Source organism: Nuphar pumila, chromosome 13 (genome assembly GCF_984573655.1).
Source record: "Nuphar pumila chromosome 13, dmNupPumi1.hap1.1, whole genome shotgun sequence".
In the NCBI taxonomy this organism is placed as follows: Eukaryota; Viridiplantae; Streptophyta; class Magnoliopsida; order Nymphaeales; family Nymphaeaceae; genus Nuphar; species Nuphar pumila.
Window position 1 is genome coordinate 88,811,771 of NC_143261.1, and position 19,280 is coordinate 88,831,050.

Genomic DNA, 19,280 nt, shown 5'->3' on the forward strand with positions numbered 1-19,280 from the left:
GGTATTTATTCATTTGGGATGGGAAGCGAGGTCCTCTCACCTTTATATTTACATTGAAGATTGGAATCCACAACTATGGTAGCTGCCAAATCCAGTAATTGGCAGTTTCCACTTTCTATCCCAGCTACTAGTTTCCAAACAGGTATTAAGAAAAGTGATTTGGTATCCTCACCATCCACAGACCCCACGTGGGATGAAGCAATGAATGGTGAAGAAAGTGATTTGATGGATCACCTGATCTGCTCTCATGTCTTATCCCAACTATGAGGTCGGCTTTATGAGTTATTTTTCCATGGAAGCGATTACATGATGACAAAGCTTAAATAAGAATAGGTGGTCTATTGTGTTGCTATGTCAACGAAGGTGATCAGCATTAGCTTTACTCACATCAGCTCCACACGTGACCCCCCTATCCGGCACTCTTAGACTAATTAAAGAGTGGTGTCTCTAGGGCTGTCAACGGGTGTTGGATCAAGGGTTACCCAAACCCACCCAAATATCAATCAGGCGGGGTCTGATGCCTGACCTGGATTATGTCGGGTCAAGAAAATGAATCCCAAGCCCAAACTCTGTAAATTTAATGGTATTTAAAACATACCTCTACACTAAAAAATTCATATCAGATACTCCGGTCAGTCATCTCGGGTCGGATATCGGAACAAAATTACATCCAAACATGAATCGTTTTTATCCTGTTTCGCCATCCCAAAAGAAGAAAGAAAAGAGTAATTTATAACAAGTCGCTTCGCTAGTCAGTTATTTACAAAAAAACAGTCAAACATTGGAGTTATTACATTTAACTGCATGCTTTACTTGGCTGTGTTTCGACTGCTTAAGGTTGAGGTGCCAAAATAGAGTTTTTGTTTTTATTATCTCTTGTCAACTTATGGTCTTATGTTGAAGTCATTTAAGTCACTTTTTTTTAATTAAAGAAAGGTAGGCTGACTGATTTTATAACCAAGCGTTCTTTTCGAAATATAACTTATAAAAGTGGTAGTTAAATAATAATAATTTTTTTATAAGTATGAGAATTTTGACGCAACAAAACGTAATAAATGTTCATGAAGGCTGCTGAAAGAGAGAGATGGCAATGACCACTTGCTACTTTTGGACGTCTCGTCTCTCTGTAAATTGGTGAAGAGGGAGGCGATGGAGGGCCCTCAGGTGCAGCAGCACACATTTAGTGTGCAATGCGATTGCACGCTATAAATATCCCAGAAATGGAGGACTGGAGGGCACACATTTAGTGTGCAATGTGATTACACCTGATCCGCCCCTTGAACAAGGAGGGCTGCTATTGGTAAACAAAAATCTTAAAGAGTAATATCATCAGTAAAAAAAACACCCAACATTTGGTTATTGCATTCAACTGCCTACTTTACGAATGCTTGTTCGTCTTAAAATATAAAATTCCATTTTTCCCTTGTAAAAAAACGCATCTTATGTCATCTGATGCTCTTTTTGTTTGTTGAGTAAACAAAACAAAGGTCGACTAAATGATTTTGAGACCAACTCTGTTCTTAAAAATTTATTTATAAAAGGTATGCGTGTACCATTAATGCTAATAACTATTCTAAATATCTGATAAATTCATATTACCTTTTGTAAATTACTAAAATTAAAAACGTCAATGGTCGCCGAGACTTTCCCCAAGAGTGAGTTTCCAGAACTTGCGCCCACTAGCCGTTAGGCAAAGTTTTGAGAACCAAGGCCTTCTGGCCGTTACCCGTTGGGAAATATAGAGTACTATTCATCCAACGTCTCTCTCTCTCTCTCTCTCTCTCTCTCTCTCTCTCTCTCTCTCTCTCTCTTGCCGCTTCGCTCAAGAGAACTCGCAAAGATTGATCGGCCATTGTTCTGTGTGCTTCGCTCAAGAGAACCAACATCTGTGATTTTGTTATTTTTATATTTATTACTCCGTGTGCTTCCATTGCTTTTGCCAGGTGTCGCTCTTTCTTCTTTTGCTTCTTTTTTTCTTTCGGTTTTTGTGTGTTTCTTTGCTTGTTTCAGTATCTGGGAGGTGAACAAGGGCATGGAATCGCAATCGCTGTCTTCACCTTCTCCCAAGAATCCCAGAAGGCCTCTTCTTCAAGAGCGGATCGTTTCTAGAAACCCACCTTCGAGGCCGCACGTACGTCTCTCCTGACTTCGCCCTGTTGTTCTTTGTGCTTTCAGAAAGGTTTTTTGTGATGTGGTTTTTCTATTCTTTTCTTGTCTTTTGTTATTTTGGTTGATGGGTTGTTGCTGTTTGCTTCAGATTTCTCGGAATTTCTTCTGTTTTTTCGTTCATAGAACTTATGTCTTATGACATGGGATTGTAATTCTTCCCATTATGTTGATGTGCTTCTTTGTCATTTTCAACGCCATCATCTGGTTTCCCACAATATTCCTATGAATTCTTGATGTTGGTATCATCTAGTATGTTGTTTTTTCACAAGAAATTTTTGCTAGTTTTCTTTGGTTCATTTTTTTGTTCTCTCATTGTTTCATGGCTTCCCTAGTATTGACAAATCTGTGTCTATTTTCTTTCGTTCGTTTTTCTTTTCCTTTTTCTTTTTGAAGATTGTTTTGCTCCACCAATTTAAGATTCTCGACTCTGAAATACTTTTATGTTTTTCTATGTTCAGTATGACAGGTTTATTCCAAATAGAGGAGCCATGGACCTTGACATTGCTGGGTATTTGATGGTGGACTCAAAGAGAGAGAAACCATCAGAGATACTGTCCCCATCCCAAGAAGCATACCGTAAACGCCTTGCAGAGGTGTGCCTGAAGAACCGAACCAGGATCCTTGCTTTCAGAAGCAAACCTCCGGAACCTGTGGAGAATGTTCTTCAGGAAGTGTGTCGTGGTAGCTCATCTCCGCACCACTCCGGAACCACCAAGCCTCGAAGATATATCCCTCAGGTGTGTCCTTGTGGTTCAGCAACATTTTCACTGAGAGACAATTCTTGGTTGATGGAATTGCAGCTTGTTTTGTGCTTCTAGCATTGTTCTTCTTATGGGGTAGTAATAGTTTCCTTTGATTTCTCAGTCTGCAGAGAGAACTCTGGATGCACCTGAGCTTCAGGATGACTACTATTTGAATCTGCTTGACTGGAGCAGCAGTAACGTTTTGGCTATTGGTCTTGGGCACTCTGTCTTTCTCTGGGATGCATCGGATGGGACTGCTTCTGAGCTGATGTCCGTAGATGAGGACAATGGTCCAATTACAAGCATCAGTTGGGCTCCTGATGGCAGGCACATTGCAGTTGGCTTGAACAGTTCAGCAGTTCAGTTGTGGGACACATCAGCAATCAAGCAGGTTTGCCTCTGGATTTGATGCCTCATTCCTGTTCTTAATATGGTGTTGTGTTTGTATGCAATGGTCAGTATAAAATTGCACGGCTCAGGAGTCTTTTTTCTGCTGAAATAATTGTTCTAATTTCAGGATTGATTCAATCTCAAATTTTTGATAAATGGAGTTTCATTAGTAACCTATTTTGTTTGATTGGTTGACTGTGACACTAGGAAGTATGTTTTTTGGCTTAGGATTTAGGATTCAGATGCAATAGCCCAAGTTAGTTTGGATGAATTATGCTTAAATGTTTCATTCTTTTTAATGAACTGAAAATCTCATTCTTTGTCATAATTTCTGCAGTTGAGAACTCTGAGAGAGGGTCATCAATCAAGAGTTGGTACTCTTGCTTGGAATTCTCATATTCTGACAACTGGAGGAAGAGATGGCCTGATATTTAACAATGATGTACGGATTCGGTCTCATATAGTAGGAGAATACAGAGGACATCAGCAAGAGGTTTGTGGGCTGAAATGGTCAAGCTCAGGCCAGCAATTAGCTAGTGGAGGAAATGACAACCTTCTGCACATCTGGGATCGGGCAATGCCAGCAAATCTAGATAATAGAGCTCAGTGGCTACACAGGCTTGAAGATCATAGAGCTGCAGTAAAAGCATTGGCTTGGTGCCCTTTCCAGGGAAATCTGCTAGCATCAGGTGGTGGTGGTGGAGATCGCTGTATCAAGTTCTGGAATACTCATACTGGGTCCTGCCTGAATTCGGTTGATACTGGTTCACAAGTTTGTGCACTTTTATGGAGTAAAACTGAACGGGAGCTTCTTAGTTCACATGGGTTTTCTCAGAACCAGTTGGCATTATGGAAATATCCATCTATGGTTAAGATGGCAGAACTAACAGGGCATACTTCGAGAGTTCTATTTATGGCTCAGGTATAGAATCCATCCTTCCATGAAAAATACAAGTATTGAAATGATTATATGACTCATGCGCTCTATTTCTTAATTTTCAGAGTCCAGATGGGTGCACAGTAGCTTCAGCTTCTGGAGGGGATGAAACTTTGAGATTCTGGAATGTATTTGGGAATCCTGAAGTGAACAAGAAGCCTGCCAGCAAGCCACTTGGACCATTTGCGAACATCAATAGCATAAGGTGATGGGTAAGAATTTTGTCCTGCAAACCAACTCATGCTGTTGATTTGCAGGATGGTAAGTTTCAGTTTTGTCTTTGACCTTTCAGGTAAAGCTTTTCCTTATTTGCGTTTGATGTTTGTGGAAACATCATAGCCAATTTTATCCTTTGTTGGTGAGATTTTTTTCTCCTGGACAGTTGGAGTAGTTTTTTATGTAAGTCATGGTATTTATTTCCTGATCATAATTGCTGCATTCTTTGATAGTAATTAACACCGTTGTCATCCTTGGTAAAAAGAACTGTGTGAACAAACTTGTTGAGTTGCAGAATGGTGAGCTTTTCAGTTTTGTCTTTGACCTTTCAGGTAAAGCTTTTCCTTATTTGTGTTTGATGTTTGTGGAAACATCATAGCCAATTTTATCCTTTGTTGGTGAGATTTGTTTCTCCTGGATAGTTTTAGTAGTTTTTTATGTAAGCCATGGTATTTATTTCCTGATCTTAATTGCTGCATTCTTTGATAGTAATTAACACCGTTGTCATTCTTGGAAAAAAGAACTGTGAACAAACTTGTTGAGTTGCAGGATGGTGAGCTTTTGCTTTGTTCTTGATCTTTAAGGTAAGTTTGTCTACATTTTAAGTTATATCTGGTTATGGCAAGCTACTTTATGTATTTATCAAAGTTTGTTGCACGTGAGAAACCTTAGGCCTGATCATAACTTTTCAGGTGAACCATTTTCAGGTGAACCATGGTATTTATTTCCTGATCTTAATTGCTGCATTCTTTGATAGTAATTAACACCGTTGTCATTCTTGGAAAAAAGAACTGTGAACAAACTTGTTGAGTTGCAGGATGGTGAGCTTTTGCTTTGTTCTTGATCTTTAAGGTAAGTTTGTCTACATTTTAAGTTATATCTGGTTATGGCAAGCTACTTTATGTATTTATCAAAGTTTGTTGCACGTGAGAAACCTTAGGCCTGATCATAACTTTTCAGGTGAACCATTATTGCTTCTCCACTTTATATTATTGTATCTGATGATTGTGGCAACCATGATACTCATGGGAAATTGCATTCATGCTTTATTAATGTTTATTCTGCTTTGGCATTCTTTGGTTGGCAACTTTTGCAGGGTAGCGCTGATAATTGAAGGTTGCTAGGTTTTATATCAAACTGTGAACCAGTTGTTTCCCGAGTAGATCTATTCTCTTGTTTTCACTCATTTATATGCGGTATTTCATTATTTCGCTTTTTTAACAGAATGATGTCAGTGTACAAATTGTTATTTAGATTACCATTGTATATTTATTTATTTACTACATTTTAGATATAGTTGTATTCAAGAAAAAAAAATTGCATTAAAAAGAATTACATGTTAGCTATAGTAAATGACTTCCCTCCAAAACAAATTTTTTATGCAAATTATGTTGATATACATAAGCATTTAATACAGGCAACTATTAGATGTCCTCTTAGCTGATATGTTCTTAAGTGTTGCTATAATATGTCTTAATAACATTTGAAATTTAGACAAATAAAGTCACTGTTTTATGCTTGATATTGATGGCAATTATATTGCCATTATTAGAAGTCTTCTTAGCTGATATGTTATTGATGGGCAGCTTCTAAAGAGGGAGTGGCATTTTTAGAGCCAGTGTGGTTGAAGTTGACATATTTGCAGAAAAAAGGACGTATTTGAGATTTTGGTTGGGGCCTTGTTTTAAGCCGAAGGCTGTCATCAGTCGCATTTTGAATTTCAGCTCAATGTCACAATGGTTCATGATGGCTGACATTTTTGGAAGCTTTCATTAAGGTGCATCAATGTCCTGTCTTTTCTCCAACAGTTGTGTCTATTCAATTGAGTGTGGCATACTCGTTCTACTGGTTCTTATCACTGGTAATCTGTGGATGGTGTAGCCAATTGCGTGGTGAACTTGGTTTGTTCTTTTTGAGATATGCTGTGAATTTCTATCAAACCAGTTAATGAATGTCTGTTTTTTAGTATACATGAATTCCTAGTTTTATTAGTTTGATCTAATCAAATACACATATTGAGGAAAAGGGAAGAGAAAGTCCCAAAGCTTGTCTCTTTTAAATTGGTGAAACCTATTATCACTGTTACTCCATGGACCCAATGATGCATTATGTTGTGAACTATGTAGTCTGTTATATAATCGCCTTTATTGATTCTCATACAGATGGTTGTATCGTGATCCTGATTTCTCAAGGTTGACAACCATTTGAACTTGATAAAGGTTAGTGAACTATGTAGTCTGTTATATAATCGCCTTTATTGATTCTCATACAGATGGTTGTATCGTGATCCTGATTTCTCAAGGTTGACAACCATTTGAACTTGATAAAGGTTAGTGACCACCTGTAGTTATATCATGATGCATGGGTTGGAACACGTCCAGTTAATGAGGATTTAATCTCAAAACGTAAAAGAGCCACTTTAACCATGATCATTTCCTAATGAAATACCAACAGTTGACAATCATTTGGACTTCATAAAGGTTATAGTGACACCTGTAGTAAGACAGAGTTATGTCATGATGCGTGTGGTCAATTTGCATGGGTTGGTTAGAAACACATCCAGTTAATTGAGGATTTAATCTCAAAACCTAAAAAGAGCCACTTTAACCAAAAGTTGATTTGTATTTGCAGCTGCAAAAGAAAGTTGAGATCACAATATGACTGGCTCACACTACTGGAAGCTTTTCTGAATTTTGTAGTTAAAAATTCTCTGTTAGATCCACTTAGGGATCACCTTACGTACGTATTTCATAAAAAATTCTCAATTATTTTACTGGTTCAGGTGAAACATAGAAACATATCCAATTGTGTCATGGTTCCATTGATTTATCAAAGGCTAGATATATTTAAGCTTGTCAGTGATATTTGTTTACTATTTGTTTCTTAAAAGTTTAAGGTCTACAAGTTTCATGTCTTAGATTTCCATGAACCTTGTTATTTTTCTTTTTCCGTCACTTTAGAAAGAGCTCCCGGGTCCCTTTTGTGTGATGGATCGGCATCGACAGAGTCCGTGTTTGAGGGTTGAAGGGAAGGCAGTGGCCCAAGAGAAGCGAAGCACCCCGAGTCCCGTGAGACAGAGCAGGATAAGAACAGGCTTTCCAAAGAAAAAGAAAGAAAAACTGTATAAGCATTGGTCTGCTTTCTTGTCTCGTGGTAGTTTTTCCGAAAATATTATTAATATTATTTCTGTTTAGATGTAGTCCGTCTGCTTGCATTGCCAGTTCATAGGTTTATGACATTTGAACAAGATGAGCCATGGGTGTGACGTTCAAAACCTCTGAGACTTTGTATTGTTTAAAAGTTTCGACTGTCATTTTGCAGACAAAATCCCAGTATTTTTCATTCCATCTTTGGATGTGCTGGAAAAACCGCAATTTTCCTTCATGACTTGTTGATCATTCCTCATTCACATACTTTTCAAGATCATCATCTCAGATAATCATCCCTGGCTTCTTCTATCATGTGACTTGGGGCAGAGAGAGAGCGAGAGATTTTGGGGGCATGTGCTTATTATGAGTTCCACTTAATGGATCACTTCAACGAGTTACAGCAGCCTACAGCAGTATGCGATCATCACAGTACTCGTAACAATTCAAGGCATTGTCACACTTAATTAACAGTAATACAAAAGCTCACCACATTTTATGCTATGGAGAATTATAAGTTTTATGTATATTTGAATCAAATATCCTTGGAAAAATTACCTCATTTGATATGGCAACCACCTTGAACTGGGTACGCTGAGAGACATGTGTTAGAAGTGCTATCTTTATAGTGATAATTGTCTCACTTAAGACCGAGTCCTTGTATAATGGGTATTTGTGCAACTCCAACGACCAAGTTTTCGCTTACTCGTGAAGGTTGGCCTATATAGCCTCTTAACTAGAGAGCTCATGGGAGAAAGGAAAAGAAAAGAGAGAAAGTTGAGGTAATGACGGAAAAGGGAGAAGGTTGGGGTATATATAGGCCGCAACCCCACCAAATAGAACTAAAAGGGCTTGGGATGACCAAACAGCTAGACATAAGAATGTGTTTGATGAGGCATCCAAGATTGAATGGAACAACAAAACATAACAGACAAAACACATGGTCTGAATTCTATAGTAATTGCACTACGTCAAACGTTTGTTTTGACCGAACAAGTTCATTGTGTATAGTGTTTGATTTTTACGTTATGCGGACAACTTGAACACATATGGATAACAACTTGAATAACTTCATTTTGGATGGTACGATCGATCCACCCTACTATATGAGTGTTTTAACATGTTTATTATAGATTTTAGATCGGGATATGGACCTCAGATTGGATTTAAATATTATAAAATATTTAAAATTTGAGTAATTTGAGAAATAATAATTTTTATATATAAAATGCTTTAAACAGAGTCATATTAGATTTAATTATTAAAGTTTATCAAAAAATTATGGATTTTAGCCCTAAATATGGATCTTAAAAGGGATCTAAGTATCAAAAAATGTTTAAAAATTGGGTAATTTGAGAAAAAAATAAGAATTCATATTTTCTATATACAAAAGCAAAAACTATAAATAAATCATAAAACCCTAAAATGCAAGAAAATAAATCATAAAAAACCAAAAAAACCTAAACTACAAGATAAATAAACCATAAAATTAAATTAAAAATCTAATTCAAACCCTAATAAAAAATGAAAAAAAAACTAATCAAATACAAGAAAAGCTCTAAACAAATTAACTATAAAAAGACCTATTTTAAAAAATTTGATTTAAAGGTCCTAATCAAATCAAAGAAAAAACCTAGTCAAATTAACTCTAAAAAGCCCTAATTTAAAATTTGTGATTCAAAGCCCTAATAAAATAAAATCAATTAAAAAACCCTAATCAAACTAACTATAAAAAGCCCTATTTTAAGAATTTGATTCAAAGCCCTAATCAAATAAAATCAAGGAAAAAACCTTAATCAAAACAAAGAAAAACCTTAATCAAATTAACTATAAAAGCCTTAATTTAAAAAATTTGATTCAAAGCCCTAATAAAAGAAATCAAATAAAAAACCCTAATCAAATTAAATATAAAAAGCCCTAAATTAAGAAATTTAATTCAAAGCCCTAAAGCCCTAGAACCCTAATAAGATAGAAAAAGAACAAGAAGAGAGAGAGAGAGACTAGGGTGTCATCACCGCGATGAGGCAACAACACCATGGTCTCACCGCCTGACCGTTGCAAGAAGCTAAACTCTTGCTCGGAGGAACCCTCTTGCTCGACTTCTTTTTTTTTCTTTTTTTAATGAATGTTCCCATGTCCTGTTCTCACCATGATAAGGGGGGTTGGAACATTGAAACACCATTCCAAAAACGCAGCGGATGCACGTTGTGTCTACCGCATCTAGTGTTTGATCATTGCGTCACTGTCCTGCGATCAAACACTCCCTAAATGCCTCAATTGTTAGGAGAGGGAGGTTATGGGCTGGGCTAAGTTAAAGGACAAAAAGGGCAATAAACTAGTCAGATATAACTTTGCGAAGTCTAAAATATGGAGTGCGGTCAATGGTCAACACCTATGAATAAAGAAAGAGGATATTGAAACATTGGACCAATAAACGGGCCATGTAGGAATGTTGGACCGGGTCAAGTTCCAACGTTTTGGGTTATTTGAGTCTAAGTCCAAAACGATTGGTCGAAGCTCATAAATGGTTGGTTTTGGTTTTAGAGATAAAACCACCTTAAATATAAAAAAAAAATAGTCAAAGGTCAAAACAAGACCAAGACCAAACCGAACTAAGCTCAAACTCACACCCAAATCCAAAGTCTAAAGTTCATTTGACATGCCCCAATGGGCAAGAATGCAACTCTCCGCTACAAGTGAAGTCCTTACAAACTAAAAATAAAAAAATAAAACCCCCTAACTTAGGAAAATAGGCAGACAGTCCTAGGTTTTGTTTTGAGACAAAACCCCAACAAATACCTTGTTATATCTTAACATGAAAATGAGTACTTTCCCTTTCAAATAAAATTCATTGCATAGTTTCTGCAGTAATGATTTATGGTTCGTAACAATCAATCACCCAAACCAGTCTTGGCACTATGTCAGCAAGGTTTTTCTTGAGAGAACTAAACTATGTGATTTTTCTTGGGAAAATCTGTTAATAAATAGTATATAGAATAAGACAAGATAAACTCAAATTTCCAACTGAATTTCTCAGAATAATGTGAAAATATCATGCTATTTTCAAATTATCTCTAAAAGTAGCTTTACTCTCTCAAAAAATAAAAAATAAAAAGGAAGACTTTCTAAAAGTAGCTATTACAGATCCTATAGGGATCTAGGTCATCGTAGAATTCAGTCTTATAAATTCCAAGTCATGCTTATTTTATCCTAATTATGTCATTTTGCTCATTAGTTGCAGACTTTCCTATTAGCAACCATCAAAATGATACCCATTAACTCGATCGATACATTGTATCAGAAAGTTTTTTTACTTTTGTTACTCGATGTAAATACATCTTTTGCTTTTTTTAAGTGCTTATAATGCCCTTTGGCCTAAAAACCCCTGGGTACAAGGTGAATTCAGAGTCCCTCTATACTCGTTAGCTTTGCTAATAGAAGTCTATGCTTTCTTGCCTTCTTCTATTCTCTTGCCTTCCTGCACTATTTATTTGATTGATTGTGTGCGCATGCTTGTGCAATTGTGCTCGCGCTCTTGACGAGCTATGATAAGTTCAATTTCTGTTGTAACACACGTCCCAACTCCTTAGATGCCCTTCTCCCAAACAGAACCTAAAATAAAGAGAGGGTCTTCAATGAAGAGACAAAGTTATTGTTAGTCCCCCCATATAGAATGACATGGTATACGCACTGCGTTAGCCAAAGAGCAGACCACACGCTTGTAGGTTGCATATCCATCTTTTCCCTGTGCACTATAGGCACAAAACTAGGCCGACTCCTTTGCCAATGACGGACCAATATTAACAAATAATGCCCAGAGAAACACTTGTGCCGCTATTTTTTTTGTTTCACTAAACCAAGGGAAACCCTGGTTCTTAGCAGGCGCAACTGGGATGGGTGTGAACCCAGCCAGCCCAAGTGCAGGCCTTCGATGATAAAACCCTTAAAGCCCAGCTGTACGTACTCCTAGCTTTGCCTTGCAGGCAAGGAACGCAAATTCGCACTTATCAAGCACACAGTGTAGAGCAACTTGGACAGCTTTAAGCCTACCCACCTAGCCAAGTGTGCAGAGCCCTAAGGGTTAATACTTGAGCCACTTAAAAAAAAAAACACACAAAGATCGTATTTGTCTCCAAATGATCATCATCAGGGAGGCTCCAACTAGCAACAGAAATACTACAAGCGTAATTCTGGCTGAAGGACAAGTTAAAAATTGATCCCTGCTTCTAGACCCAAGTAGTTATAATCTTAGATACAACGTCATGCATTTTCAATGCATAAAGTTGTGATTCTTGGGTACCGTTTTTTTATGAATACATGGAGAAACAGCACCCAGGATCAGAGGCCTAATGGCGCTGGCTCTGCCTGCCGTACTTACAGTCACTGTCCTGGCAGCATAAAACTCTGTGGGCTTACCCCTTGCCCACAGGAAGTTGCCAATTTTTTTTTTTTGTATGATAAGGAAACTTCAATGATCAAAGCATTACCTAACAAGTTACAATTGGTAACATGAAGAGACAGCCACTAATCAGTTTCACATATAACATGTTAAGCTTATATGCCCTCTCAAGGATAGATCTGACTGAAGCGAGCATCGCTGCTGCTATTGCCTTTAATTTTTGAGAAAGAGCTCATTGCTCACCTAAAAGATGATTTTCCAGGAGTAGATGCAGGTCATCTTGCTTCGCTTATTAATCATAACGTTATATGCGGCCCATGCTGGCAAAGCCAGCAGCCGTAGTGCCCTTGAGAAGGTGTTCTGGACCTGGTCCTTCCTTTTTAGTCTTTCTTACTTACGTGCTGCTCTAGGCCTTTCTTCCATGGATGGATCGTAATGGGTGGGGTGCAATAGGGTTGTCAAGAGGAGGGGGGTGAAGATGAATGGAAAAGTAAACCTGATGGCCCTGATGTCAGTGGCGCATCAAAATGTAGGTTTTCTCTCTGATATTGCTATCGATCTGAAAGAGCAGAACGACTGGGCATGATTATGTCTTGGCTGAGTGGAACAGGGAAAGGTCGAGACAAGAGAAGTGATCACTTCTCATAGAAAGTCTAACGAGGTCAAGTGAAGAGGAGAAAACCTTCTTTCAGAAATTTCTAGTTTTGGAAGCATGGCCTTTTGCATAGGTTAAAGTATACTAAGCATTCTTAGATATTTCTGCTTATTTCAACCAGTACGGAGTCGGTCAGCTAGATGATGAGTCGAACAGTTTGGGACCAATCAGGTGGCAACGACGAATGTGGGATAACTGATTCCAAAAGAGTTTGTCATAATTTTCTAGACTGAGCAAGTCTACAGTTGCTAATTTAGATTAATCTAGTTCTTGACCCATTTTGCACCAATGCCTGACTTTCTTACGAGTCATGGTTTAATAACATCATGTTCATGGTTGGTTATAGCAGGTTGATTCTTTTTCCGCAGCTTTACTACAAGCTTGACCAGGGTAAATGCTCCAAGGCGAGTTTGTTGGTGCTTCCAGAACTCCTGGACATGTGGAACCAAAGAGAGGAAAAGAACTAGAAGAAGAAACATCGCTGGACATCTACTCCTGCTGCTGCCAGGTCCCAAACCTCCTCCCAAAAAAAAAAATGTATCAAAGTTAACAAGTATAGTTTTTATTCTCAAGGCTGTATCTAATTGTTTTTAGGAACAGCTGTTCTACCCAAGTATCTCATGACATCCTTATTCACGCATGCAAGCATATATCACCCAAAGATGAACATGAATAATGATAATATGAAATATAAAAAGTATCCACACCTAAACACTCCATCAGAGTGTTGTCCACTTGTCGAAATTTCTTTGAGCTTCAATTCATTTTTCTTTGAGTTTTCAGTTCTTGCTCAGATCAAAGACAGCTCCTCAAGATCATTACATCCCAAATAACAAAAAAGAATTACCTCTAGAGATAGATCTATCATTTCTAAGACTTGAAAGCTTCTAAAAACAATCATTTACAACCTTCTGAATCCATGGAACTGTCACAGCTAAATCACAGGAACAGAAAGGACAAGCCAATCCAGCCTCAAGGTACAAAATGTAAAGCAGAAAATAGAGCGAGTACTACCAAAGTAAAACCAGATATGCAAATCCCTCTTGTTTCACCACTGAAGTAGCTGGTTTCAACTTTCAACACCACCAAGTACAGAAGGTATGACCATCAAAACCATCAAGCAGATTTGAAAGGTAATGATGAAGACGAACAGCTAACAGAACGCCCAGAAAAATGCTAATCGCCTCCACCTACTGGAATAAAAGAAATTCCCCTGAAAAATAAAAAACATAGCAGACATCTGATTTTAGAAATTTTCTCAAATTAATGACATGGAGTACTAAAGTAATCTGCAGGACCAAGTACCATACATGGTTAATAGGACCCATCAGAAAAGTGAAATAACTTCACTAGAACAAAGCAACTTCTAAAACAACATTCGGTGCAAGCTTCTGAGCTTTTTGACCTACCCAAGATATAATTTGAGCTTGCCCGCTAGATAAACATGAGCGAGTACATAATAACTTGGGCAAGGTGCCTATGTTATGTCCAGACATCAGGTTCACAGACTTAAGCTTCACACTAAATGTTCTGTTCATTGTTAAAATGCTTAGGATAGAGTATGCATCTGATGCATTCTCCTAAAGTTGTGGCATGATAACTTGGGCAAGTACCCAAGTCTAGAGAAAGCTCAATTCTCAGTCGGTCACCACCTCAATTTATTTACTTTCATGAAACTGATCAAATATATAGAATTTGCCAAGAAAGAGAAAAGAATACACAGGATAACAAGATTACCAGCCACCATGCCTAGAGAAGTAATCATTGTCCAATGATACAGCCAGTGCAACTGCCACAGCTCTTTCTGATAGAGTCAATGGGCGAGAAATTTCCAATTCATGTATCTGAATCATATAGACCATATTAAATTAAAGTGAAAATATTAATTATTTGAACAATTCCTTTTTCTGCATCAGTTTCTTATTCTTTTTAAAAGCTGCACCAATAGGCATCAAGTTACCTGAGAAACAGGACCTCTCCTGACATTTGGATCAGAATGTCCAAATCTTATCACATATTACCCTGCATCAATAAAGAGCTGCAAAGCACACATGATAGCATCTAAAACCATAGACCAAAAGAATATATTGTAAGTTTGGAACCATTCACTTAAATAATACTGGCAATGCAAGCTCACTTAGTTTAGCCATATCTGAGGAACCTTTATTAACACGATTTACAATATTATACTCAAAACACTCACTCACATTTTAAGTTTCCACATGAAACTATTAAATATTTTGTTGATGGATATTAAAATTCCTTATTAGTGCAAAGGAGTCATTTTTAAATTTTATTTAAAGGTCATTTTTGCAATATATTTGAACTAGCCAGTTTAGGGATTTCCACAAAATAACAATGGACTTGGCATTTTCTTCATAATTTTATTTAAAAATTCATGTACATAATTTATTTTTGGAATGATCACAATTATGGATAATAGCTTTTTTTAAGATAAATATACCCTTATATATTAGCTTTTATTATGCTTGATTACAATAATAAAATATTTGTGATCAGAAGTCATTATTGTAATCTAACTGTTGCCTTTTTGTCCTTTAGTGTAACATGGGTACTTCTACTAGGCCCCCATACCTATGTCATGCCTGTACTGATACTGGTACTGAGTACTGGTCAACTTGGTTCCAAACTTAAGTTGGCCACTTCATCCATCTTATGATGCAATTATATGCTAAATATCAAAAGTGTCTACTGCTAACTATATTTTTGTTGACCATCACTTGTTAGTTAACTATATATATTTAACATATTTTAGACTTACATTCATAAAATTGGGAGTCAATAACTTTATATCTAGAGCATTTTTGTAGGATACAGCATAATTGTGCATTTTAACATGTATGTATGTGTGCATATCCGTAATCACATACCGATCTTTCTAGAAATTTTAATGTTCTACCCTTTGTACCCATGTTGTACACTGTACCTATGTGACAGCCTTTAGTCTTTAACTGTTCTTTTGTCATTTAGTCTTTTTTAATTGATGTCATTTCTCAACAAATTTATATATTAAATTTACCAAACATGTATATGTTTATGCATGTTTTTCAGCAAAAAAAAAGAAAAAGATGATATTGTTATAACGCTGATTTTGACTAAAGATGAAAAGTGTTGCACAGTACCTGGTGTTGCATACTCCTCTCTAGTCGTGTCACAGGGACATGCCTAGTGTCTGGCATGTCCCTGTTAATATATATATATATATATATATATATATATCAGGAGTATTTTGGTCTTTTTATGCCATGTAATAAATACAGTCCAATAGAAACTGTATAGTCTTTTTTATTTTTATTTTATTTACGTTTTTGTAAATTACAAAATGTGACTGTTGGGAAGCAGTCCGACTGCCTCCCTTTTAGTCCCTTGTTCCTCTACGTAAGGCTCTATAAATAGAGCTTCTTTGTATAGTGTATCTATGCTTTTACGAGCATATTTGTGGTGATAATAAAATCATTTTATTTTATATTGCGCATTTGTGAAGATTGTGTTTTTATGTATCTCTTTTATAAGATTGTAACAGGTCCATTAGAGACCCTCTTGTGTTTGTGCACTTGTATAGCCCTTTGTTGGCATTGTGATTGTGCGCATCTTGTTTCATTTCAGTCCCTGTGACATATCTTTCATGACCTCTCATCGCTGTTAACAAGTTCTACACAAGAAGATGTCCAAAAACGTTACATACTTTGTAACAATTACACATAATTGTTGAAGTCTTGTGCAGTTCATTTTCAGTTGTTAATTACTAGTTATCACGGTATTAATAATTAATAATGATATTTACCTGAATCTAAGATATTCTTATTGGTTTTTATTTACATATAAAGACAAGTTTACAATTAGGGTCAAAATTTTTGGAATCAATTTCTTTTAGAGTCCTTGAGTACTAAATGAAGATATTAGTTGGGTAATGTTGGATATAGAGGTCATATCATGGTTGTACATTATCTTTCTCTGTGACTACATATCCAATGGTGGCTAATTGATCCGTGATCCACTTCATTTTGTTGAAATATTCCTTATAGACATGGCACATTTCTTGAAATTTTGAAATCCCCTCTTCAAGAACATAATCCTGACTTTAAAAACTTAAGAATAAGTCTGAACCAACTTATCTCAAAGTTTCATGACAGTGGGGTCATCAGCTATGCTGATCAGAACTTCCTGAGACAAAGTGGACTTAATGCATATTACAAGAGCTTGATCCCGCTTCATCCAAGAGATATATTTAGGATTACGAACATGAGTAATTACAACAACCCCTTTATCACATTCTTTTTCTTGCCTAATGAATTTAGAGGGGGGGTCATACCGAGCTATCTAAGTGACCCGAAAGATCCTGACTGTGAATGAACGAGATGACTTGGCATTTTTAGGTGAGAAAATTGATATTATTAAGCTTTTCAAAGACAAGCTGATTCAGAAAACTAACTGAGAGAGAAGAAGACACCGAAGAATCCATGATAAATATGAGAGAACGGAACGAGAAGGATTTGAATAATAAAAAAAATGAATGCCAAGAGTAATACCTGATAATATATCCCAAATGGAAAAAAAAAAAACTGCGAACCCAAATGATTTTCTGCAGCATTTTTTTGTTGTGCACGTCAGAATCAAATGCTTTCTTTACTTGAATGTTTCCAGATCTAAAATCAGATCGATGAAAATAATTTTTTCCCGTGAATTTAAATTTCATGGGTCTTGTGAATATAAATTTTCAGATATGAAAATCAGATCAACGATTTGAAAGGAGACAAAGAGACGATTTGTTCTCGTGAATATAAATTTCACAGGTCCGAAGCAAAACCAGATCTAAAAGGGCAAAGTATTTTCATATCTTAAAATCAAACAAAGTATTTTAAAATCTAAAAATCAGATCAATGATTTGACAGGAAGGAGAATAAACTTCACAAAACTGGAAAGAGATGCAAATCTGAAAGAAAAAAGCAGGATATTTTAAGCAAGAAAGAAATACATCAAGATTGTTTAGGAATAAAGGTTGGAACCAAAGGAATATAGAGACAGCAAAGGAGAGAAGAAAAGAAACAAGGGGAAGAGATTTTCGCAGCCAAGATTTCTGACCTTACCTTGATTGACTTAAACTCGAGACCCGTTCTGATACCATATGAATCCAGCTCTTGCTTGGAACAAAGAAGATAAGAGGAGAACAAGAGGTTGTTGCAATACCCAAAAACGTCAACAACTAGTGACGTCTGGGTCCTTTTTCTTGTATTATAATGTTAACTTTCTAATGTACATGCACATTTACAATAATGGCCCGTACTATCAACAACCTATTATACAAGATAAGGTGCAAATATGAAGAATATAAATTACAGCACACACATGATAATCATATAATAAATAATACATAATGCCTGCATAGCCCTGGATCCAGATCATGGATCCAGTCTAAATCACGTCTCAACAGTGTACACCCAACTTCGACCTTGGGGAAAGGGAGGCCATCTGTGGGTTTCGAACTTGTGACGTTCAATCAACTTGGTGACATTCATAATTCGCCCTTACAACCTTTGTGGGCTTGGTTGGCATCACTGTGATAAATATCATGAGATTTATGAAAATCTCTTATAATATCATGAGATTCATGAAAATTTCATGATAATATCACGAGAAATTACCTACTCTCACGATATTTTCAAAATATTTCATCAAAACATAAATATCGTGATTTAAACATGACCTTTATGTTTTTAACATCTATTTTTTGTGAAAAAACATGTGGTTTTTATTTTTAAATATTTTTATTTATATAGTCTTATAAAATATATTTTTATATTTTAATTTATCTTTCTTATTGAGATTTTGCCTAAAAACATTAGATTTAAAAGAAAATCAAATTCTGATGATCTTTTAATTGCCTATATTTTGAGGTTTTAACTATAGTCACTATTTGTAACACCTCGATCCGAGACCTCTAGAGTCCAGGTTCAGTTGGTATTACTTTTTAGACGAAAAGCATACAGAGTTCACACAATGAAAATATGACTAATTTTTTTTCTTTAATAAACTCAAATTCTTTAACAAGGTTCATCATTCATAACATACATAAATGATAATTACATGAATGTTCAATGACAAGAAAATAAAACTAACAAATAACTCTACTGCCGAGTCAAAGTTGTTGATCACGTCTTGCCTACACTAGTGTACTTGGAACCTACTGTTGTAATTATTCAAAGGGTGAGTTTACAATTCAGTAAATAATATTTATAAGAATAAATAATTTTAACTTACAACTATAGTGGGCTCTAAGCCCCTAATCTGAGTTTAGTTTTTGACACACCACACAAGGTTTATATATTTTAAAGTTTTTCTTTAACTCTCTAAATTTAACACATATTCACAGCAAACTATAATACTAGGTAGGCTATACCGGCCATAGTCATTTATGGGCGTAGCAACCCATGTAGAATACCTCAATTCTACATTGTCAGACAGACTATGAACCATACACTTCTAGTGATCACCAGATCATCAAGCACTGTAGTGAAACAACAAGGGTAACTTTACCGGTAGCTAGCCAGGAGTTCAGGCTCAAACTCGACATGGTTCATGCTACATTCTAACCATAAATGACTTT

General features: G+C 36.3%; 1 protein-coding gene and 1 long non-coding RNA gene across 2 annotated transcripts; one reads left to right on the forward strand and one right to left on the reverse strand.

Annotated features, from left to right (window-relative positions):
- The first annotated feature begins 1,630 nt into the window (after nt 1–1,630).
- On the forward strand, nt 1,631–4,448 carry LOC149819067 (cell division cycle 20.2, cofactor of APC complex-like). The gene is made up of 6 exons (XM_089986337.1): nt 1,631–1,659; nt 2,011–2,131; nt 2,628–2,906; nt 3,034–3,303; nt 3,640–4,224; nt 4,305–4,448. The coding sequence occupies exons 1-6, from the start codon at nt 1,631–1,633 to the stop codon at nt 4,446–4,448; spliced, it is 1,428 nt and encodes a 475-aa protein (XP_089842463.1).
- Nucleotides 4,449–13,444: 8,996 nt separating this feature from the next.
- On the reverse strand, nt 13,445–14,652 carry LOC149819068 (uncharacterized). Its single transcript, XR_016427432.1, has 3 exons — nt 14,616–14,652; nt 14,393–14,499; nt 13,445–13,868 (listed from the first exon to the last, which is right to left on the reverse strand). It is a non-coding gene; the product is annotated as an uncharacterized LOC149819068 (long non-coding RNA).
- Nucleotides 14,653–19,280: the final 4,628 nt, after the last annotated feature.

Excerpts from the sequence above, each read along its gene's own strand:
- LOC149819067 (XM_089986337.1), top strand. The coding sequence starts at position 1,631 with ATGGTCGCCGAGACTTTCCCCAAGAGTGA. Across the intron at positions 2,907-3,033 it reads CTCGAAGATATATCCCTCAG|TCTGCAGAGAGAACTCTGGA; the intron begins GTGTGTCCTTGT and ends TTGATTTCTCAG. Across the intron at positions 4,225-4,304 it reads GAGTTCTATTTATGGCTCAG|AGTCCAGATGGGTGCACAGT; the intron begins GTATAGAATCCA and ends CTTAATTTTCAG.